Source organism: Rissa tridactyla, chromosome 7, assembly GCF_028500815.1.
Source record: "Rissa tridactyla isolate bRisTri1 chromosome 7, bRisTri1.patW.cur.20221130, whole genome shotgun sequence".
Taxonomy (NCBI): Eukaryota; Metazoa; Chordata; class Aves; order Charadriiformes; family Laridae; genus Rissa; species Rissa tridactyla.
Window position 1 is genome coordinate 32,890,805 of NC_071472.1, and position 25,780 is coordinate 32,916,584.

The 25,780-nt window shown below is 38.6% G+C and overlaps 1 protein-coding gene across 9 annotated transcripts in view; it reads right to left on the reverse strand.

Moving 5' to 3' along the window:
• SPATS2L (spermatogenesis associated serine rich 2 like) overlaps positions 1 to 25,780 on the reverse strand; it is a 133,566-nt gene that overhangs the window by 29,430 nt on the left and 78,356 nt on the right. For 4 of the 9 annotated variants that reach the window (XM_054209857.1, XM_054209855.1, XM_054209859.1 and 1 more), the window contains exons 3-4: positions 14,564 to 14,625; positions 2,823 to 2,931 (exon numbers count right to left, since the gene is read on the reverse strand). In XM_054209857.1, the coding sequence (XP_054065832.1) occupies positions 2,823 to 2,931; positions 14,564 to 14,602 (148 nt within the window). In that variant the 5' untranslated portion in view covers positions 14,603 to 14,625. Of the gene's footprint in view, positions 1 to 2,822; positions 2,932 to 14,563; positions 14,626 to 16,077; positions 24,063 to 25,780 lie in introns of those variants that run through there. The other 5 variants (XM_054209861.1, XM_054209863.1, XM_054209864.1 and 2 more) reach the window with 2 other exon arrangements.

Below are 25,780 nucleotides of genomic sequence, written 5' to 3' on the forward strand. Positions count from 1 at the left end.
CATTATTTTGTTTTCCTGGACCCTAAAGCTGAAAATAGATGCTCACAGTAAGCATGCAGTCTGAATCTTCATTGAAACCGCTACGTCTGCCACAATAACCCTTTTAATCACAACCAGGTTAAAGGTCTTCCGCTTGAATTTAAGAATGCCTTTACCCTCAACGGCATAATTCTAGTAAATGTTCATTTCTTATCTTTTCCAAATGGGTTTCATACTCAGCCATTCTTCTCACTCATTTCAGGGAACTCTTGACGATACTAATATTAGCAGTAATGCTGTTTTCAGGCCACCATGAATTGTTAACTTGCATTCAGCCAAAGACATGTGAGGCTTATTATTTTTCTATCACAATAATCCAGATGCAAGAATATCTGGCGAGTCTATCATGCACATTAGAAGAGATGATGTGTATCGCTAGTAGTGCTAAGCCTAATTTGTTAATTGTGAAGAAACGTGTATGGAATCCATCAAAGCCATATTTTGTTTCCTAGATGATATGACAATACAGACAGATGGCTAAGAAAGCTTCCATTAAGTGTCTAACTATACTTATAGCTATATTTAGTTATACATACACATACTTATGTATATATAAATAGAACACCCTCTCCTAAAGGTATGCTATCTTTTGACAGACACTGTGCCTCAGCATGAAGAAATAAATCCAGCCATTTGCTGCCTGTTTTATATTTCACTCCATGCTGCTGAAAATATGTGATTTCACTTGACAGCTTTGTTAACTGTTTTCACAGTATCGTCCAACACTCTTTTTGTGTTGGCTGGTGTTGTCTTATCTTTGCTTCCCTCAGCTTCCATGTGAATACTATGCGTGGTGAGGGTTATTTTAGGGATTCACCCAACTAAGCCCGGCTTCCTCCTGTTGGAAATGCACTAACTGTTCAAGTCCCAAAGCCCTCATTTGAACCCACCCGTATATTTTCTTGAACACATCTACAAAGCAGCTAAACAGACCTTCTTATTATGCTTAATTAGGTAAACGCTAACATAACAAATAAAACATTTGAACCGTTGTTTTATTTAACACAGATTTCACATAAAAAAGTAAATTAATTATAGACACACCACCTATACGCCGTTCCAGACATGATGCAAGATAGGAACTGACCTCAGGATACTAAATTTGCACATTTCTTGATTCAGCATGCAGCACCTCTGAGGGAAGCATTAAATGGAGGTGCTCAGCCTTTTCTCTCAGCCCGACTGTCCCCATGTTTTCCATTGCAAGCAGTAATGCAACTGTGGTATTTCAATCTTAGAAAATGTTGTCATTTACATGAAAAGATACTCAAAGTGCTAGATTCATTCTATCCACAGTGGCAGCTGAATGGACACCTGTCATTTCTCACACTGTTTCCAGACAGTAACAAATATTGGCTGTTTTCAAATGCCCACTTGCAAAGACTTCTGATCTCAAGGCACAATAATCATAAACTGGTGAAATTCAAACAAAGATCATTTGAACTCAGATTACAACAGCTTGCGTTTCTTCAAGAATTTGTTGCGCTCTTGCAAGGCTTCCTTTTGTCCTGTTTCTTTCTCATAGCAGACCACAACACACGAAAGCACTTACTCTTTTGAGGAGCCATTAGAACCAGCTCATAGACCACAAGCAAGCAAGGGTAACTTGAGACAAAATAAATTGAACGAAAGGAACTTGCTGAATAATCATGGAGCAACCCTCCTCTACTTTCCCCAAGACACTTATTACAGGAAAACAAAATTACTGCTAATTAGATGCATCACATTTTCCTTTCTCTCTGTGTATGCACAAACAAACTCCGATTTCCATATATCTATCAGAATCTGACCATGCAGATGCCTGAATCAAGAGGTACCATACACATCTGATGGAAGAATTTCAACGCATTTATAAATGTCCAGTTTGCTTACATCTGCTTTTTGCATATTGGTAAGTAATTCCTAATACATGATGATGCTTTTTAGCTGACACATGTTAGTAAATTAATCCAAACTAAACCCAAAACTATTCTGAAGTAAAATAGATATGAAATAAGCAACTTGGTGAGATGGCAAACCAACACTATGATGCATTTTTTAAATATACAGGGCTTTTGAGACCACTGAACTTCTAGTATCTTTTAAGCAGACCCAAGCTACAAAGATTTTGAGAGGACTTCCTCATGGTATGCTATTATTCCTGCAAAGAGTTTCTTACAGACTTTGGTGAAAGTTCAGAATACTTGCCATTATATATTTATCAGAAAAGTGTTATTTAAATACAAGTGACCTTTCATTAGAGATGGTCCCATGATGCAAAATACAAACTCAGATCCAGATTTAGAATGGCTCGAACTTTCAATGGAGTCTTGGTTCAGCCATTATAAATGTCAAGGCTATTTGTGAAATTCAGATTGAGGTTTGAATATCAATGTATGCGTCAAGTTCAGGGGTTTAGGGGCCTGGTTATCTGCTTCTCAACTATCCTAAATTCTTATTAGTTACTGTATCTTCAATAGCGAATCATGTTCTGATGTGTTTACTTTAAAGAGCATTAACTTTCATGCAGAATAAAGAAGGTCTGCAACAAGAACGGCACCAAAAAATGGCAAAGTCAGGTAGAACAGATAAACAGCCATGTCAAACTCATACTGTGAAGAAGCAAAGATGCAGACAGGAGGATCAATTATTAAAAAAAAAAAAAAGGGGGGGGGGACTTTAACTGTCACAATCATCTGAATTTCAACGGAACAACAGAAAATATTTTGAGTCACTAGAGAATGCATACTTTAGCATGCAATTGAATCCCTCATGCCTTAATGAAAAAGGTAAACTGTACTCACCATCCATGAAAGCTTGAACAGCCTTGTCTACATTGTTATCAAACTGCTGTAACACCAGAACTATCTCATTATTGCTTTTGTTCGGAACAATTGATCGGATTGCATTGATCTGGAAGGAAAAGAAAGACAGACAATAACATATGGGCTTATCATACTCCTTTAGACAGCAAGGTACTCCCATGCCAATGCATGCTTATATAAATGCATGTTATACATGACACGCTTACAAGTATACAGCAACTTATCTGTACAAAGCAATACTCATCCTTTCCTTACCTGGGCCATGCAAATAATGAAAACTATTTCTTCAAGAGATCTAATCTTAAAACTGGTAGCCAGCAAGCCTGAAACCAAATCCTATCCTCATTCACAGAAGGAGAACTAGTTTAACTAAACTGAAAGAACTTGGCCTTATCCTTCTTTCCTCAGTGTTCTATTTGCTGCCATGTGACTTGACAAGACACATCACCTATATGAACTTACAGCGTACACAGCTACTTCAACAAGGCTGTTGCATGACCTTGCTACATCAAAGTTATGACTGGTGTTTTTTTGACATCTGGAAAAAAGTCATATGCATGAAAACAGTCACAGGCTAAAAGACGACAGTTTCATTTTTAAAAGCTCTAGTGGCTGCTCAGCATAATTTCAGTTTGCCATTCCATATATATATGTGACCAGGAAGCTTGCATAACAAAATCCTGAACAAAGGACATGGGAAGCCAAATGCTTCCTTCAGGAAACTCTGCTGATTGATGAAGTGTTACACCCAGAGATGACTCTGGCATGCCATGCTTCAATTTCACAGCATTTGCTGTTGCTGTATTTTTTTCAGTATTCATTTATATCAAATGGGAGTTCAACCCACTATGTTTTAAATAAGATATTCTTACTGGAATCATGTTGATGATTTACTTTCTCATGCCCATGTAATATAGCTGAAAGTAAATAGTTGTGTGAAACTTAATATATTGTTTTAATGCTAGACAAGCTTTACTAGGTAATATTAAAATAAAAATACCTGGTTAAATGTAATTAGCAAAACTAACAAAAGCCTATGGTAGTGCTCTGAAAAAACAGGAGAATCAGGGCCAAAACCAGTCTAGTTGTTCCAAATCAGCTTTTTGAGCTTCTGTGTCAAGCTATACAGCATGTATTTACTATTAGAAACTTGCTATTGCACTGCAAATGTTTATCTGGCACCCTTCTTTGCTATCTTTCTGTGGGAATACTACCTTGATTAGGGTGTACTTTATTTATTGCATCACAATGTCGTCATGCTAATTTCTGATTGTGAAGCACTGGTGGCCTTTTTACTGTACTGTGAATTATAATTGTGAAAAAATAATACCTGAATACAGATCCGTTTAAGGTAACTAGGCTGGCTTACATGCTGAGAACATTCACACTACCTTGTCTTAGCTGTCCATTTAGATGCTGAGGTACGATTTTTCTAGATTCCCTTTATGGGGTCTCCATCAGTGAAGTGCTCACCTTCTGGTGTCTCAAGTGCTCAGACTTATGACCAAAAATTTTATTTTGCTGTAGTATGTTCACTCCATTCCTCAACCACTGTTTTTCCCTGTCCTATACACTAACATAAACCATGACTCATTTCAGGTTCTGTTAATGCACGTTGACCGAGGGCTCTGATTCATGATGCCTGCTGGACTTAGCTTCAACACTGCAAAAGCTTGATACTTGCTTCAGCTAAATCCACACAGGATCAAACTTTCTGGAAGATGCTTTCTAGATGAGATCATCTTTTTCACTGTATAAGGAAGGCCAGTTTCTGACTTCAGCATACAACTTTAGTACATCTACTTAGTATGGTTTACTCTGCTTCTATCCCTCATCCTTTCCCACTTCTCTTTGCAACTTCACATTTGCCCACAACACATTTCAAGTAGCAAGTCTAGCCTGGGACAACTCAGGCCACAACCATAATTTAGAGGGCAGTAGAGTTATATTGCTCGTCTGCTTCCCAAGGACCCTCTCCAAAGGCCTATCTAATAATTTGTCTAACGTTTGTGCCCTAACGTTTGCCAGGCTTGCCCACAAGCTACGTCCCAACCTAACAGCTAGCTGCTTTGGAGTCTGAAGTAAACACAGGTAACTTTATGCTGGAAGTTCAGACAGGCAGTGCTGCCAACTGGACTGCTTGAACCAGAGGCTTGCCAGAAACTATCCAGAAAAATCTTTGTCTGCTCAAGCTTATCTCTTCAGGCGATGTGTATGGATGGGGAGGGAAGTAGCAAGTATAGCTCTCTGCACTGCAGGCATTCAAGTGATAACCACCCCAAATCAACAGGATGCGCAGAGAAAGCCCTGGAAAAAGAAGTTTTATTCATCTTCTGATTGTGGGCACAGGCATGCTAATTACTGATAAAGCTGCAACAAGAACAAGTATGAACTGAGCTGGCTCCATAACAATAAAAGTTGGCAAAGACACTAGGACAGAGCAGGCCACAAGCTGCAGTCCATTTTATGTTCAAGCCGGTAGTTGCCAAACATTTCCACCATGTGGATTACATCTTCATATTCCCACAAACCACCCCGCCTCTCACAATCATGTGGATCATCTCTCTGCCTACTCAGAATTGCATAATCTCCTTGTGGCAACTGCTTACAGGAAAAATAGTAAAAGGAAATACCTCGTGTATTCTAACCATCTTTAAATGTAAGCATGGGAATTTCATATGGCTTCTAGGTCCTTCTTTGCTATGAAAGGTCTGGGAACCTCAAGAAGCATCTGGAAACAGCAAAGGGAAGCCAAGACCACAGGATGGATCAGGCAACTCACCGCACACTGCAGTTTGGAAACTTCTTAAAGACATTAAGAAGAACATCTGTAGGGTGGAGAACACTGACACGTAAGAACTCAACCAGGCAGATTGTTTTAGACTACAGAATCTACAGAAGACTTTCTGTTTGCACTGTATGGTCTTTGTTAAGAAATTTTTGATTAAAGGAAAAAACAGAATTAAAAGATAAACGGTGATTCATCTGACTAGTGCTATGATTAAATACAAAAAGATTATGGAAACATTCTAGTTGTGGAGATAAACCAATATACACAGGATGATGTTAAGAACACTTGTAACACTAGTAAGAACACTTGCCAATACAGAGAAAAGAAATTAAGCATATGATCAACACTGTGGACAGAGTCCCATTTCAGTTGGACTATATAAAAATTCAATTCAGGGAACATGAATGTTCCCTAAACTGCTCAACAGTTCTACTGCCAAAACCCAACAATATCCTTAGTTGACTGTTGTACAAAATATGTTTGTTTTACCTTTCCATTTAGAAAAATCAAAAAGTTAACAAGCTTCATGAAAAAAAATCCTCAGGAAAAGAACATCAGCTTGCAAAGTCAACATCAGCTTTCCCATCCAGGACTTGGGAAATTCCAAATCAGAAGTTGCTTACAGTTTCTTAACCTGCTTCCCTTGTATATGTATGCTATAATGCTCAGGATACCTACAAGTCGTTAGTGTTTCTGCTTTTCATATTTCTGTAGTGAATTATGTGGGATAAGACAGATGAAAACTGAAATTTGCAACCAGTAGGATATGTCAATAATAAGAAAAGAATATATATACTGCTCTGTTCAGAAGCAACAAAAGCAGATACAAACCCAGAATTCCACCAGAGGAGAAATCCCCAAAGGTTTTGTTAAGAAAGAGAATATTTTGTCTTAAAAAATTTTAGTAACAAAATGGAATAATGTTACGATATTTTTTGTGGAATTTCAAAGACAGACCGACCTGTGTGCCAGACATCAGGTCTCCGACATATGTACTGCTTGACTGATGTTTTCATCCAGAATACACTGGAACTATTGTACGCAGGCAATGAAAAAGTCGGCGATTTCTGGACATCCAGAAATTACTGAAAAATGGCTACAAGTCTCAAATTGTGACCTGACAGCGTATCTGAGAGGAGGACAAGGCATGTTGAAGGAGAGAAGGCCATATGCCTTAGTCTAGAAAACGCAAATTTCAAGATCCTTCACATTCCACCTCTTAGTCCTTTCACCCTGGTTTCAAAAATACGCGTAGATTTCTATGTTTGAAGCTCAGGTCTGTCTCCACATGCAAAACGCTTCCCATATATTTCTGGAAAGGGACCAGCAATACAAACGAAAAAGCCAAAGGGAGGTGTAGACAATCTTTCTGAGAGCATGTGCCTAACACAAATGCACTTGTACAGCTGAAAGTCATAATAGACATATCAGACTGTGATGAACCGAGGCACAGCAAAGCTTCAGGAATGCTTATACAAACATAAGATGACAAGCCGGAGATATATTAAACAGCTGGATGTGAGCTGGATCTAGGCAGCCCAGGTATGCTGGCTCCTGTCTGGTTCACCTGCTAGCTCAGGTGATAAACCAGCCCTTTTGCCAGTACAGCTGTATACCTCAACTGCTTCCAAGTCTCCAGCTGCTTGAGAAAAGTCAGTCACTTCCCAATCCAGAAAACTATACAGAGCCCATTTTTATGAAAGGTGTGATAGGCAGGTATTCCAGGGCAGGAGATAATTCCCAACTTTATCTCTCTAAACTTATAGTCCTCAAACTTACCAAGAACATCCATCTTCTCAACATGTAAGCAACAAATTACGGAACTGGAATAATATTGTACAACTTCTCATCAACAAATTCCTTTAAAAAAAATATTTAACATCCTAAAGGATAAAAAAAAAAAAAAGTACCAGAGCCAAAGAATCTCCTAATATGCAGTGATACTGCATTAATACCTAACAGTCTGCAAGAACAAACTCAATGCAGCCTACTTTATTAGATTTATTTCTGTGTATGTGGGAAAAAACATTTTTTTTCCCCTACTCACTGAAACCCGATCATAGGCAGAACAACATTACCAGACAGACTACAGGGAAGTCAACTATTTTAGCGATTTTGTGAATCATCCTGTCCTTATCCAGTGTAGATTCCCAGCAAAATTCTGTCATCATCTGGATGCTAGACAAGCATTCCAGGACATGAAGAGAATTCAGTAACATACCTTCTGAACCACAGATAACTACGCTGTTACTGTCAGCATTAGTTGAGAGGCTGTCACTGACGGTAATTAAATTCTTGGACTTTCCCTCCAGTAGCCTGACCGGAAAGCACATTTCTTTGTTTACTACTTGCTCAGAACTTCAGCTTACAAAAGCTACTTTAAAGCAATCACGGATCTAAAATATGAAGCTGTGATCTTGAAAACAACTGTGTACACTCACGAACATGGAAGGCAGAACCCACAGCCACCTCTATTTAAACCCATGATCCAGAGACCTAACTTGCATTTAATTACTGTGAACCTAGCTACTCTTTTGGATAAGGCTAAAGTAAGTTCAAAGTTTACAAGACTTTCAACCACTTTTCTGAGTTGAAGTTTTAAGCAGACACTTATCTGGAAATGCTTGCTCAAGCTCTTAAAATTTGAGCCAGGTTGCATCTCATCAGGATCAGAATTCCACAATCATGAGGTCATTTTTATCAGTCTCTTACACAAATTGCTGAGGACTGCCCAGAAGTGATATCAAAACTGAAAAAGGTTCCAAGTCCCCTCAGATAAGCTGTTTCTACCCGAACATAAAATCCCCAAAGTCTGATCAGATACACTTGACTATTTTTCTGAGGATTATTGTTATATAATATAGGCAATCTCACTTGGGGTAAATTTTTGGCTCACCTTAAAGAAATAAACAAATTCAGTAATGGGTTACTTATGAGGAGCATGGCACGCAGGAGAGGAGAACACTGAAATACTACCTTCCTGTGGTATCTTACTTAAAGTCCTCATGAACACCCAGCTCATGAGACTTTCCTGATAAATCAAGCTTAAAAAGAAATACAGCCTGCCTGAAAGTTGTGACAGCAGATTACCTACTCCGCACCCAGAACCAAGCTGACATTGCTGTGTATTCATCTGAGTCCTTTAGGTTCCCTGTCAAGTTTCAAATGGTTCCCAGGCAACTGTAACAACATGGAATCAATTGCTGCCTGTTTGCTGCTCTACTCCATCTGCTCCCCCTTGGCATCATCTCAAAGACGATGTTTCTGGTGAATAAGTAACATATCCGGGGTTCGGAGAATTTGTTTATATATTTCTGACATAGTGATAAATTAAACTTCTTTGCTGAAAGCTCATGGCTGTTCTGAAACCTCTGAACACAGCTGCTCTAATCCCCTTGAAGTACGTTACTATTATTGTCACTTACTCAGAAATATTCTTACTTATGCCTGGTTAGGAACACCAATGCAGATCCACCTTCACTTTGTACTAAACATTAAGGTCAACAGATTTTCTCAAAGTTAGGAGCTAAATTAATTTAGAAGCATGGTTATCAACAAATACACAGAATTTTTACTATTTTATTTTTAATGCATATCAATAACAAATCTTCATGTACACATACACACCATATACACCCACTGCACCCGAGGACAGGTAGCACTGTAGGCCACGTTCAAGCAGATTACACCTCCAGTTGAGGCTGACCCAAATCCTGCATGAGGAGCAGGGAAGGATGGCTGTCTGCAGAACTCTGCTGGTTTCTATAATCTAGGAATTTATCATTAGCAGATGTCCTGGCCGCATTAAGCAGGAAAATGCATTTTAAAAGCACTTCATGGCAGAGCTTGTTAAGGTTTTGAAAACTCCTACACAAACATATTTCATAAACACAATTTGACTTTACTGCATTAAGAACGTATTTCCTACGTTGGAGACATTTTTCCAGAAGCTTTACTAACCGAGTTCATCACGACACACTGAACAAGTGTTGTTAACATTCCCTTTGAGCAAAATAACAGCTTTGATCAGGTCTGCACCTCTCTTTCCGTTACATGACCTGTTTATCACACTGATACCTTCAGATCATTTATCTCCAAAAAGCACAAAACTTGCTGCAGTAAACTACTTCAGGCAATCATTATGGATTTATGTTGCCCCTGTCCCTCAAATTTTTAAACTAATGAAGTGGAAAAACCAGACATTTCAGGAATTACGAAAGAACATACTAGTAAGTTTGGCTCAGTAAGAACTGTTCTGCTTGGAATGACGACAGCACTATTTAGAGACATAAATCTATAATATCCTTAACCCAAGTTAAATGGCTCATCAAGTGACACAAGTGCATTTTGATCAACTTCAATGGTCTTTGGTCTAAGTTCATCTACTTCAACACGCGGGCAAGGAACAGCTGCAAAGGTCAACTTTAAGGAGACCAATCATAGATTGGAAACATCTGCTTTTGTAACATATGATTTTAAATTCATATACTATTTCCATTTCTTCCACTATGAATACTACTCTTTCCTTGCATGCTGACTACGTTTATGAAAACCACTCTTATGGTGTAATGTAAACAAAACTGTGAAACCCCCCAAACCACATCTGAAAATGCAAAATTCCTTCTTGCAGTTCATGGAAGAAGCTTGCCCATCTGCTCCTACAGCTCTGACACTTGAAACGACAAATGAAAAAGCAAGCCTTTCAGAACTTCAGCAAAACTTCACTTCTAACTGAATCCCAAGAGGAGAATTTTCATCTGAATGAGTATTTTGCTAATTCCAGCTGGCACCAAATCTGACTTGTTCAAATATGCTTAGACGCAGAATTAAAAAAAAAAAAAAAAAAAAAAAAAAATAGGCCTAACAGCAAGTCCTGAGGTTTGAGCAATTCCCATTATTTCTTTGGATCAAAACCAGAATCATGTGCCAGAGCTGAATGGCTACCCTAGGGAGTGCCTGATCTTCACTCTCCTCTTGTTAAACTAAGAGGGTCTAATTGTTGCAGAAGACAATATATCGTTTGTATTCCTCACTCCAATTCAGAGGCCTTGTCATTCAGAATCTCAGCACCTCTTCTGGTGATGTACTAGGTTAATGCTTGAATACCTCCACTAATTTTAGGGACTTATTTTGGATTTAAACCAATGAGTTTGGCCCATATCCCTTAATCCAGTGAATTTGTGTGCATACGCTCTGAACTATGTATAACTCAGTCTTTGAAAATCCTGATACTAGAAAACAAGTCCACAATTATACTGTATTTTCAGGTACAGAGATGAGTATAATCAGGGGAAAGAGGGAGTGTGGCATAGTGAAAGAAGACTATAGGAAGGGTCAGGGCATAGGGAATTATTCCAAGAAAGATCCTGATGGTAAGTTTCTTGTACTAGCTATGCAGGCATGTAATGACCCTTGCGGCTGCTGAAATGCTGAACTTCTGTTACTCCAGAAAAATCTGTGGGTTATACGCATGAAAATATGGTAATCAGAACAGTCCTGGCTCCCCACAACAGTATCACAGCTGCAGGAGCCTCTGCCAACTATGGAAACTTCCATTAGCCTTCCTGACATCGTAGGCCAACATTTATGTAAATCTCTCAGGGCGAAAAAAAAGAAAATATGTAAAATAGAATGTTTAACCTATTGACTTTAGGAACTATTTCAACTGAAATGCCAAGAATGAATTATACAAGTATCAGTACTACAGTAGCATTCTCTTATGACTCAAGTTAGGGGTAGGGTCTTACAGAGCCCGTGTGCAAGCACAATGCTCAAAATGTCTGCCTCAGCCTCACATCACCTGTAAAACAGTGGCAGAGGTCTTATTTACTTGATTAACAAGAAGCTGATCATGGAGAGAACATGCAGAAAGGCCACCATTTAAAAAAAAAAAAAAACAAAAAACAAAAAAACAAAACAAAAACCAAAACCCCACAAAACAAGACAAATACAAAACCAACACACGAACCAAACATGATGCCAAAACTTCATAGGCTCTGTACTACATTTTTGTCACAAAGAAACAATGCTCAATTTAAGGACAGACTTATGTTCTACTTTTGTAGATACTTATAAGTATTTGTGCAGGATGTACAGCTCCTTTGGCTTCATTCAATTCTTCGCCGGATCAAAGCAGTCAGGTAGAAGAAAAGAACAACTGGGACGGAACTGTATTCTATTGTGTTCTTTTTAACAAGGCGTGCCTATATTTGTGTTGATGGCAATGGATTTGTGGAGCTCAGCAAAAATAATAAAATTTATAAATCTTGTTTTAGTTTCCCAAAAATACCTCCCCCCAAAGGTGGATAAAAGTAAACATTAAACTCACTGCTTCAATGTTGTACAGCATGACCATGTTTTGCTCTGCAAGTTTTCTAAGTGAAAAAGGCATTTGGTTTGGACTCTCTTACCAGAACACTGGCACTAAATACTGATGGAAGATACAGGAATAAAGAGAGGAACTGTTGATTACAGAGTGTATTGATCCAATTGTTTTCCTGCCTTAAAACGTATATGTTCATAAACATTTGATTTTAGATACTCTAGGTGGATATTAAATTTGGAATAGCAGATATCTAGTGTGAATAGAAGTCCTGTTGCAGTTCTTCATTCTTAAACTAGCAACAGACAAACATATGATCTGCAAAACCTGCACTTATAAAACTGAATATATTAATAAAAAAATTCAAGCTACACAGTAAACAGGCAGAACTTCAATTGATTTACTGAGTTGCATTTTGAGAGTTACTGTAATTTACTTTCCAGCACTCTGGCACTAGGGGATAAGATCTGATGACATTACTTTCTATTGCAAAATCCATCATGCTACTCAATATTTAGACCCTGTGCTGTTATTAAGGACTACGGTAGATACTCATCACCAAGATTCATGTTGACATGCAAATCCTCAAGCACAATGAGTGATTCAGGAGGTAACAAGGAATATGAGGAAAAACTACTCAAAAAGCAGGCATCTGGTAAGGAATCAGGCAAGCGCATCAGGTAAAGAATTGTTCCCCATCAGGGGACAGAAAGCAAAAAGGTTCTACATCATTTCGAAAGCAAAGAAAGGGAGTAAGCAGCGAAAGATGCACATAACAGCCAGAACAGGAACTTATTCCCACCTGAACTACTTAGTATAAAATCATCACTTACTATGCTGTTTCCTCAGCAGCTTCACTCACATGTTGGTGGGCAGGTAACAGTTTGTAACTGTTCTTTCAGGAAACTTCATTAGCAATTTGAAACTTGAGGAAACCTAGTTTCAAGCTCAGTAGTTGTCATGATTCATCAAGTCTTTATAAACCAAAGGTGATCTCTAAGACATTAACTACTAAGTCATGATCAGTTCTGAGAAATACATTACCTGACTGAAAAGTTCATTATTTGTGAAATCGGAAGCAAAACAGCAAGTTAACGAAAAATCTGACTACTGACCTCTAGTTAAAGGTGATTTCTTTCTCTGTCATGCTGTGGTACATTACATCTAAATTCTCTATCGCTTCTTGTGACTTTTCTGGATTGGAAGGCCACATTTACAGTATCTTGCACACATTCCTCAAGGCAAATGATTTTTCCCTTGTTATCAGTCCACCTAATTGTAAAACTGAAGTTCTGAATTGCAAAATTGAAGCTAGGCAAACCTTTTTCTGCTGAATAATTTTTTCCACCAGGTCAGTAAAAGAGTTAATCCAAGAAATCATACACAAATCTTTACTCTTTTCCTTTCCATTGTCAGGCTTAGAGAGAAGAGAATATTTCACATGCCTGCTGCCCTGCAGGATCTGTAATGTGTCACAGGCAGGTCTTACGATACAGCAGAAAATGACTATATTTCTCAGTTTCACATTGCCCTCACTGTTCTGTATTGCCTTGATACTTAATCAGTCTTGATCCTTTCTCCTTGTGCATCTTTCATTAAGTGAATAGGCCCAATAAACTTTTCACTGATACCTGGATAAACTTGGACTCACTGACAGAATTGGATTCTGGTCTTTAACATTTATCACACTGCCTTAAAGTCTGTATTAGAGCACCCCATTTGGCTTAATAAAGCTGTAAATCAAGGAACCCAGTAGCCTTTTCTGAACTTCCTAAATGCAAAGCTCCATCTCTCTTCCCCAAAATGAAATAGAACAAAATCTGATTTTATAAAAGAGGATGATACAGGAGAATTCTCAAAATCTTGGCTTTTTTTAAAATCCAACCCTATCACGTTATACTCCTACAGTCTTCCCACTTCTCTCTCTCCTTTTTTCCTATTCTTTGACAAATGTCCTGGTTTCCTATTTTTGTTGGTGGGGAGTATCTATGGGTTAGACTGTCTCTTCACAGTCTGCCTGCTGGGAGTCACAAAAGATCTCCTGACCTACCTCATATTTGTATACTAATTAGCTTTAGGTTCTTTACTGCTCCTGAATGGGTGGAAAGGCTCTAGCACTAGCCAGGGTATGGAAAGGACATGCTCAAGCACGTATAATAAAGTTAAAAGTGGAGGTACTTACATAGGAAAAAAAAATCTACTCTTTTCAGGTCCTGTAATTTTAGGAATTGCCTTTAATTATTACAGGTGTGACATTTTTGGTCAGAAAAATTATTCTCTAAACAGTGTGTTTCTTCAAAGGTGGTATTTTGTGCAGCAGTAACCATCACAAAGTCCTATTTTCCACAGCATTATCATGCACAGCAATCACAAAGGAATGAGAGAAGTCTATCTGACAAAACATTGCCTCTTTGCAGAAAAGTAAAAATGTTTCTCACCAACCAAGATTAATATACTAATCCTATCAATATCTGCCTGTGTATTTAACTTTATGCACAGAGTCAACGCATATTAAAGTTAAGTATATGAACAGTGTTTGAAGGAGCAGGAATGAAATATGTACGCAAATATCATTTTGGTTTGCATTGTAATGTTACTTGAACCTACCTTTTCCTTGATATTTACAGGAGAATTGATTTCTGCCATCTCTCTTCAGGTGAGAATACTGTCTGTGAAAGGAGGGAAAAAAAAAAAACAAACAACCAAATATTTACTTGGAGGTTTTAATCCCAACCTGTCAAAGCTACACCTATAAAGACTAATGCTTCTAGGTAAGCAAACACAGAGAAACACGAGAACACTTAATGTCCTGCACAGCAGTGCTCAGTCTTGCCAAAAAGCAAAGCTAGTCCAAATTTCTTACTTTCCCCAGATTAGTTCTGCAAAAACATTTTTAAAATGCTTCATAGTTATGAATCTGGATACAAGGGGTATCATGCTTCTCCCAGCCATGTCTCTTGGACTCTATTCATTATTGATACCTTTGAGGCTTTAAAGAGGAGGAATACCTTAGATGAACTCAACAGCTCCTGTTTTCTCATTCACCAGCAACCTCAATTTTTGCCAGAAAATTTGCCTGAAGATCCCATCTATAAAAAGCAGCTAAATGTGCCAGGAGGTTAGGCTGACAAGTGCCGCCTGGCTGATTTGGTTTTTTTTCCAAAACTAATTCAGAGGATTTAGCCACACAGCTCCTATTGAAACTAACAGGGCCTGTATAGTTAAATCTTCAAGTCTGCTTTGAAAACTCAGGCACATGAATGGAATTTGCATGTGATAAAGAAACCCTGCAATATGCTTTCTATTTCCAGATATGTGGCTAAGTGAGAAATGCTGTACCACACGATGAAGAATTAATAAGGGAAAGGAGTCCAGTTCCTAATCCTGCTTCCACCAAAACCAACTGCCTTAGATCAGTAAGGAACAGGCTTGAATCTTTGCATTTTAAAATTAAGTCACACACAAAGAATTACAGCAAAGACTAAGTCAAAAAGGAATAATAGCTTGGTTTGGTAACCAAATTTAACTCTATTGTACACTGGTAAGAAGGTACAGATGTACATAAATGAGAATGAAATCTTAGTTCTTTCCAAGTTTTTAAGTTGAAACACTTTCTCCTTTTCCCCATTTGAGCCCTTTGCTATGTGGACTGATATTAGAGTTCCCATAATTCTTCTAAATCTTCTAATGCACTTAAAACAATCCTCCCTTAACTCCTGCTTTGAAACACAGCACTTCAGTGGAGTTCAAACTCCAGAAACTAAGTGCTGTCCACTGATAGCATTTATATCTTGTTACTAGCTTTTGTATGCATCTGTTTTCTAATCAAAGAGATGAGATTCAAGGAAGCACATTTTCAAAAATAACATGGCTTAGTCTGTGGTAAATGGGGAAAAGATGATAGGATGAAGAAAAAGGAATGATTGTTTTGAGTTTTGGTCTGATGAAGAAGAGACATTGAGTTATGGAAACCCTCAAAAATAATGTGCCAGAGGAAAAAAAGTAACCCTTTCCACCACCCTTCACTGGAAAAAAATAAATGCTTGAAATGAGTAAGGTTCCTCCTGCCATCTCTATTTTACTATATCATAAAGAGATACACTCTATTAAAAGTCACATACCTTATATGTGTCTTTAGTCAGTGGCTCAACCACTCTGTCAAGACACTGAGCTGAGTCTCACTATGTCTGGTAAAGCTTCATCCTGGCAACTGGGCCACTCTGTCACTCTGAATGCCTTACTGTCTGCTGGTATTTCAGATCAGAAGGTTTCCCTGCCCCCCCTTAAATCAATGACAAAAGAGCTCAAATTAGTTTCTTTGTCAAATCCACCCAATGCCTATAAGCAGAGTTATAAAATGTCTGGACAGAGCAGGCAGGAAGATCACACAGAATATGAGCTTGGGGCAACTCCATTTCCAATATTTAGTGCGTTCCAACAATTAAACCAAGTGTTGAGAAATTATTGTAGTCTGTAGTCCCTATGTAACTTTTTTTTTTTTATGTACTTCTTGTCTTTTGCTGTCAGCTATTTCTCATCTCAAATGGGCACAGAACATAAGATATAGGTCATCAAATTTCCCATGCAGACTGGAAAACAGCTCTAAAATTACTCTAAGTCTTCATCTCCCTTACTGCTTTTCAGAAAAGCGTACCTTCTACCTAGTGACATCGAAACCATGCTGGACTGATATTATTGTCTATATAATAGATAATCATATGTTAAGGAACAGTTATTTGACTAGTTTGCCCTTATATCTACTATCTAGCAGCTGTTTTAATGTTACAGACAACTGATGGATGCCTGCCCTCTGGCATACCAATTACAAGGTGTTGGATCAGATTAAGTGTATGTAACAACATCACCCAAAAAAATAGGAAAAAAACCTGTTCTTGAGGAACCACACAGCACAGAAACAAGTACAATAAGGATTATAGCTAATAAGCCCTTCTGGCCTTAAAAGTCTATTAATAATTAACAATAATGGGAAAAGATCTTTGTCACTGGAAAACTTCAGGTCCTGTTTTGCAGCACAAATTTTACTGATTTAGTACTAAAACTATACACTTTAAAACCGCATCTTGTATGAAGCAAATGAACACCAATAATCGTTCTTTGTGAAAGACCCAGACCTCTAAATTTATGTTGCTTCAAAGAGAGTAGCTAAATAATTCTTCATATTTAAATTCACTTTGCCGATTAAACCCTACAACAGCCCTTGGACAAATTTACTCTTTGTAGCAATACTCCCACTCAGTTTAAACCAGTCATAAAAACTTCATACAACACCTTGCCAGATTTGTCTTCTTTGCTGTACGCTCCAGGTATTACTATGATTATAGTCTTTCACTGATAAATGTGGTGCTGATTCAGCTAGCTTGCAACTGCAAGCTCTTTCAAGAAGACTTGGCAAGCCACACAAAACACACCCTCAATTTCTCTCTTTCTTCCTCTCTTTTTTTTTTTTTCCTTCCTTTTAAGATCAAAAACTAAGAGGACAACAGCTTTTACAAATGGACTCATTCCTCTACACTTCAGACTCTTGCTTAATATACATATTAAAGCTGTCAAAATTAAGATGCTAAAACTGAGTTGGAGCTATTTTTCATTCACCTTCTCCAAGGACAGATAATGAAATAACCTGCATAAAACACTTGCTCATTTATATAACTCAGCCCAGCACTGCTTGTTACATAAAATACAAATGACATATTATAAGGAAAATATTAGTGTTGCACTAATTTTTAAAAATATCCCTTTATGGCTAAAACTTAATAGCTAATCAATTTATATTTCTCATTGTAGTACAAACTGATTTATTGAATCAACTGGTATTTTTCCTCTGATGATATTTTAATCTCTCTATTAAACAATTACTGCATTTCTAATCTTGTGACAAAAGATTATAGCTTGTGAATAATTTTATGAACAAAATAGTCCCATTGAAGTTCAGAAGTTTTAGCTCCAGGCTTGGATCTAAATTTGAGCTGCTACACTCTCATCCTGAACTCTTCAGAGAAGCTTCTTTCTGCCTGAGCTGTGGAACATCAGAATACAGCCCTCAACTGAACCCTAAAGCCAGGGGAGAACAGTGCTTTGCATGTCACTAACAGCATGCACACAAAACTCCACATTTGGAGAAAGAAACTTTTACAGAAGATTTTCTGCAGTGCCTAAGATTAAGCTAACACAAACACTAGATTTGTAATGCACAAAACATACTGTACACGAGAGGTTCTCAGCTGAATGTCAGCTTACATGCTTCATCTTTCTCCATATCCCTTGCTCGTATTTGTGCTCCTGAAATGTGACTGCATGCCATACCAGCGGGACTTCCATGAAAAAGGAATGAAAGAAAAAAATACTACAGAATCCCATATACAAATGGGTCATTAATTTCTGACAGCAATTTCCAAACGCATTACCTGGAATAGGCAATTACTCTCAGTTGCTTGTTACATCCTGACCTCAAATACTGATGGAAGGGTGATATTTCTATACCTATTACACACATCCAAATGAGACATTTTACTTGCCTTGTAAAATAAAACATTTCAATACAACGGAAGGAAAAAATGTAGTAGAGGCACTTCAAGGGAATGCTGCAGAGAAGACTGGATTAAGCTTGGCAGAGCCTTACTTCTCTCCCCTACTAAACGAAGCAATTCATATTACTCTACGCAGGTTTAAGCTAACGTGAAACTGAACCAAAGCAGCTAAGGTGCTGGTGCGTGCTCTGTCCTGATGACCTTATTGCAAGCAGCAATGTCCAGCAGGGTAGACAGTCTTTAACCACCACAGCAAAATATGACAGAGGTCACCTTTCACAGCCTTAAATATGTGTCTTCCCACCCAGCCTTTACAGAAGTTTCCTTTCTGTCTTCAAGCAGCTCTGAAATCGCACTGCTGCTGTGTTCAACCTCCAAAGAACACCTGCCACCTTTCCACTAGTACCACCTTCAGAGGTGTTGGGCTCACAGACACGTTCCAGCCTGACAGGCCTTGGGGTAAAGCTGACAGACACTCCATCGTATACAACACTTAGCAGGGCTGGGATTGGTTACATCTCAAGCATCAGAGAATCACAAGACCAAGTCTGTGCCTTGCCCATACTGAAAAGCCTGGCAATTACTACATGGCACATTTATGTTTCAGACTTAGAAACAATATCAGAAAAAGAAGAAACATGGTCCCTTACAACAAAATGAAAAAGAATCTCCTTGCAAATACACGGAGGGGGAAAGGAGTTTATGAAAGGGCAGATGTTGCCAGAACTATGTGGTTTGTGAAAATACCCTGGCTGTAAGCTCTATCAAGGTGGAGGAAACCGCGTGTGACATCTGTTCCACCATTTCTGACATCCGAAGATACAACTTATCTTTGACAATGGGGAACAGAAAATTCCCCAAGAAACAGCACAGAATAATCTAGTGTTGGAAGGTTTTTCACATCTGTAGGTTTATGAATACACTCTCACACCCCCAAAATTATGTATTTCCTCACCTGCCCACTGCAACTTTTTCCTTTACGATGCTCCCCCTGGCCATAGCACAACGGGAATCCCAGGTCTAACTGGCTTGACCCTTGCCAATGCTTCTCAAATTCCTATCTGCTTCCGCAGTCATCTGCTGCACCTTGTGCTAATCCAATCCTTCTTTTCACTGTGCTAATTTCTTTCAAATGTCCCATGACTAACATTTTCAAAATTTCACACAGCACCCTCAAAAAGCCCTCTGCCAGTTTCTTTTGCACTGACCTCTTCTTCCCTTTTACAAGTCAGGCGACCCCACGGCTACAGACATGTTGGGTGACAGACAGTACAGCAACACAAGGCATGAGATAAATAGATACACGGACCTACCACTGATAAATTTGTTATCAGCCCTACTAAGCAAAGACTACACACTCTCAGTCACTGAGTAAGCTTTCACTGTTACAAAGCAACTGGAGTTTACAATTTTGTCACCCAAATACGTTCATAAAGTAGATCAATGCTACCATGTGGATTTTTCATTTTTAATTAAGGACCATTTGCCCACTTGCAAATAGTTCAGTCAAAATCCCCCAGCTCCAAAAAGCTAACATGCAAGGTACAGGTGGAACAAAGCAATAACAATTTTAGAGCCAACTTAAAAAAATATATGTAAACGCTAAGCATCTAATGAGATTGTAGCAGCCTGCAGTATGATTTAATCTTCTGCACTTCTACAGAATTGCATCTCATTTTCAAATGGGATTCCTATCTATCCGTGTGTATTATATTACACTGTCTTGCCTGCAGACTTCCACATGCCCTAGGTAAAGACAAAACTAACAGAACCAGAGACACACTGCCTCCATTCCACATTTGACTGACTTTTATCATATAAAGAGATGCTACCAGAGATTTGCAGATGAAGGCTATGATTAACATACCTTTTCTGATGTGGTTAACATTTTTGTATCAGAAAGACTGACTAAACTGCAAGAGTGTGATTCCAAAATCCAAGTATTTCAGAAAGAAATTATTCTGGACTTCACTCAGATTTTATTTAAATAGCAGAAGAAAAAAAAAAATACCTTATTAGGTCAAAGGCCAAACATCGGTGTGCATATGACTGTTAGTTATAAAAATGAGTGTCTTTAGGTTGTGCACAAAGCCCTGCCACTATAGTTGCAAAACTACTAGTGATAGCATGAGATTTAGACACTTCTCTTGCCATCTTGACATTAGCAACAGGTATGAATTGCTGTAGTCTAGTGTCTATAGAAAAATATAACAACTACAAAAATAAATGCATGAACATAACCAGTGTCAAGAGCATCTAGGACATGTTAACAAGTGTCCTCCTAGCTGTCCTTTTAGCCTTCAGTGTCATTACAAATGAACATACTTAGTAAAAACAACCTAAACTGTAATTAATACAGAACTGCTGTTTATGCCTTTCTAAAGATTGTACTCACAACTGGTACACACCATTATTTTGTATTTCCTGGTTTTCAGAAGTCTGAGATTAGCCACTTCAGGCTGGTTAAGTGCCTCTGGGTAAGTGTGATGATATCTGAGGCCTTTAGTATCCTTTTCTTTAAATACACGCATAAACATATGTACATGAGTGCATACACATTCCAGAATATTCTCCACTTGCAGAGCCTAGTCCCACTACAGTCCCCTGGTCATGCTTGTCTCAAACACAGAATGCAGCAGTTGCCCCCGCATTCTCCCCTCTGCTCAGCTCAAGCAGCCTGATTCCCTGACGGCCACCACACTCTGCCTGAAACCTACTGGTTGCAGAGCCGGAAACAGGATGCAAGAAATAAAACGGGTCACTGATTCCACATGTAGGTCTGGATTCCTACAGAAAAGAGGCTTATGCTCCCCCATTGTTTACCACCTCCTCCATGAGGATTTCTGAAATTACTGACATTACAATCTCAGAAAGAAACAGATGTCTCAGAGATATTGCAGCCTTGCGGGCTGCGTGCTTGAAAATAGGCAGCGAGGCATAAAAGTTTGGAAAATATGCAATGCCACATCAGGAGCTCAGTTATGTTATTTAACAGTATAAAATCCATACGTGAGAGACCATGGACCTATCTTCTATACAGAGGTGAGAGTGGGATATGAGAGGAAGGACAGTCCTTAGCACCTGGGTCAGCATCCTTTGAAGACTGTCTCCTATCCTGCTCCAATGTCTGCCAAGGGCAGGAATGATTTTAAGCAGGTATCACAGTAACATTGTGATGACCAACCAGTGTCACAACAAAATGGTGAGGCACCAGCAAGTCCTGTACCTCGTTCTGATGTACCACATAGCTCTTTGATCTTGTTGTGCCCTCCTATTCCCAGGCAGAGATGGTGCTATTAATATAACTGAGGGAGGGCCTGTGCTTCCCCTCTCCTGTTAGCTAGCTCACTTCCCTCTCCCAGTTCCAGTGCATGAGCAAAGCCAGGCCACTACATATGTGAGCTCCACAGGCATCTGTGCTTTCATGCTGGAAAGAGCACAATGTGGCGTGTGATGGATCCTCAGGTCCTCCACACACCTGGTGCTGCAGCCCCCACTGAAAGAGTCCTGCAGAGGAACGTTCCAGCCCTTATCAAGATCAGTTTGTGAGACAGCAAGAAAGCTACTTGACTGGCATCTTCCCCAAACTCCATTAATATTTCAACCAAACAGTTTACAAGTATTCAGTGATATGACTGTATCTTTTGATGGACATCACAAAAGATTCTTGCTTTGAGTCTTTGAGTGCTGGGTCTGTCCTATCCAAGCTAAACTCTTCTTTAACACAAGTTTCAGTGTGGCTTCCCCAAAAGATCAGTGTCAGTGTACTAGCTGATGTTCATTCGTGCCAAGTGACTGACACCATGTGACAGTTACCACCAGAGTTACCATCCCAGAAATGTGTAAGTATAAGAACCTGCTAACTTTGTAGAATATACCTTGGTCTGAGAAGGATCCAAACCAGTTGCTTATATTTAGGTCATTAACACCATCCTGCTTCTGAGCAATGGAGACCAATTTAAAAAAAAAAAAAAAAAAACAACCAAAACAAAACCAAAAACTAAGAAAGTACAGATTTTGGTACCTTCAGAATCAGCCTTTACACAGCAAATACTGTTCAAGCCTAAATACAGTGTAAGTGGCATTACACTGCAGTGAAATACATCAAAGTGATTCTCATAGCCTCTGGCTCACAAGGGCAGAAAATCCAGAACAGCCAAACCCAGACAGCTGCAGAATATATATGCCCGCATTTGCAATAATGATAATAAAGTAGTAAGCAGTAAAATTTTGCTGATCTTTTCTTGCACTTCTGAGCAACTTGTTCAAGAAGTTTAACCTAGTGTGCTCGAGAATACCAAACATTAGAAGTTATTTTTTTTTTACTAATGCTTCAGGCTGAATTCTAAAAGCCATCTCTGCCACCTCCTTGTATTTTCCCATTGCAAAATGTGATCCCTGCTCTTACCATATTTGTAATGAGACAACCAAGAACTCTGCCATATGAAACACTTGAATCACACCATTGACAAAGGCCAGCTCTGCATTAATTACAGCAAATTATTGGAATGAAGAATCAGGACACAGAAGGGGACACACCAGAGTTCTGTGTAGAGCAACGTATCTGTGTTGCAACAGATAGGTACCCATACAAAGTAGATATGCTGTAGCTGCTGATATATATATATACCCACACATACATATTTATATACATATATATACACACAGAGGCAGGCACATACACACACCCAGAAACGCTACTTCCACTAAGTTGTTGTGACAGCCTGTGAGCCAAGGTATGTAAGGTATATATATGCACCCAATTTTAACTATCTGCCAAAGAATAATCACAGCATCATTAAGTTTCACTGCAAAACACATTAAATTTCCCTGACAACCCTCTTATTGAAATAAAGTTTATTTTCTTCTAATGATATATACATACATTCCATAGCAATACACATTCTTACATCAGCAGTCACTTTCTATACTGTTAGTAAACAATTATTTGCTTCCATGTGATATAAACTTTCTTTGGTGGCTACTTGGCTTCCATCCATAAAAAGATTTTTGATTCATTACCTCACATTCTGCATCTGTGCATTCAAAATACACACAATACAAATATCCAAACAGACTAATTTTGTGTGGTCTATTACGATCCATTTACTGAGTCCAGAGGATGGCAATCAACTACTCTAGGGTGGCAATGAGCTTAGGACAAGTGACCCCAATCTCTTTGCATGGTAGACAAGTAATAACAAGTCCAGAGACCTGTAAAGTTCTTGTTACTGTTCACTTTCTCTTCTCTTGTTGTTTGGCAAACTTGTATTAAATTGCACTTAAATTCAGTCGTGGTAGTTCTAATGATATCATGAATTAAAAGCAAAAGATTATATCACATTGTTGGCAAAAAAAGAGATAAAGATACAAGGCAGATCAATCTCCCACCCTTCTTCTTTGTTCAGAGAAGATAGTAAGGATGAAGAGGTGTTCGAACTTTATAAAGTCATGAAATACCCTACTATAGAAAAGCTAATCAAGTCTCTGCTAAATACTGAACACCAAAAGTTTAGTTAACTTGAACTGTTCTAAGAACACACTCTAGTCAGTTCAGAAGTAGTTCAATGGGTGGAAACTATGAATATACTAAAACGCTTGATGAAATAAGCATACCTTAAATAAAATAAGTTTGAAAAGAAAATAATAAGCACAAAAAATAAATAGCATTCTAAACACTGAAAAACAGCCCTGAAACACATGTAACAGTACATTTCTTAAGCAAAACCCAGGAATTCAGATTCAAAAAACATCGAATTTCTGGAAGGGAGTTTTGTTGCACAGTACCAGGACTTTCCATGAAAGGGTATTTACTTGATGTAAGAGCTGTTTCCTAGCAAACGGCCAAGTGACTTAATAAGCACAACCTCTGAAAATTCCTCCCATCCTCTTTACCACACTGATTAATAGCCAAACATTTCTTTTCAAGCCAGACCCTCTCTAAAGCTGCACGACTGTTGCCATTTGAAGCAGAGTGCCAGTAATCTGAAGCCAACAGGTCCGCACCTCAACTGGTATACATATCATCATGCATTTGAACTCCCTATCCATTTGGTTTTGTGTCCCTGCTGAGGTACATGATCTGATTTGATCTGAACAACTATCAAATGTATCGTTGAAAGGATGAGTGGTCAAATGCACAGTTGGTTCAAAACTGAGGTGACAGTCCTTCTCATTGCTTTTCTTGTTGACCCATACAATTTATACCTCCCTTTTACTTAAGAAGGAAACACTTACCAGTGGCACTGAAACTCTACTCCACATTAAGCTATACTGAACTACAAAAAATACTAAAATGCTGAGATACAATAAGCCAGAAAGTCTCTCACCAATTTTTCATTTCAGAATAGGAAGGAGTCAATTCATTAAAATCAGAACTTCTGAAAGAAAGAGGAGTCTTGTTCTATAAAACCATTTGATAAATGTTTATTTCAACAAAATAAAACAGCTAAAATGGAAAAGACTGAAAAAACTCATCTCAGCAGCCCAGTGACAAGGGAATGTCTCCAGTCTACAGACACTGAAGATCTAGTGCCTGTTCCAAACCAGCCTCCTGCTGCACTAGAAGTGTGCTCCAACCCCTGGGCCATTCTTAAGACAAGGGGAATTTCTCTAAATAGTTTTCATCTTCCCCTCAAACCTGCCTATTAGTTTCCTAGAACAAGTAAGAGCCAGCAAAGGCATTTCCCCACTCCAGAGGTCCAAAGGCAAGAATTCCAACACCACTTCAACAACATCACAACTGCCAGTGGCTGCTCAGGATAAAGTAGCAACTTGCTTGGCTCCCAATGCTCTCTGCTTTAGGAACTGCACCCAGTGGCTCTGTAACCTCCCCGCTCTGTAACAGAGTCACTGCCTAGAGCCTATGTTCTGCTGGCTGGCATCCTAGAGGATGAAGAGCATCACTGTGATTCAGCAGAAACTGAAGATGTTCAAAATTCCTGTGTTTACTACATATATCTCACTAGTAGAGCTGAGCCCAATTCAGAATAGCTGGATTCAGCTACATGGCCAGTATAATGGTCCTTTCTGATACGCAGGAGGGAGGGATGCGAGATCTGGAAAGAAGATTTCAGACTGAGAAAACTCACTTTCCACAGCAAAGCTTGCCAAAATAAATATTAGCATCTTGCTCTTCCTCAAGTGCCTGAAGGAATCTTGCCAAACATACTGATAAAGAGCAGTGAAACGGTAAAATATGATCTACTCAAATTCTACATTTGCATGAACCCCCTGCAAAAGTAAAAAAAAAAAAAACCCAACCAGAAAAAAAAAA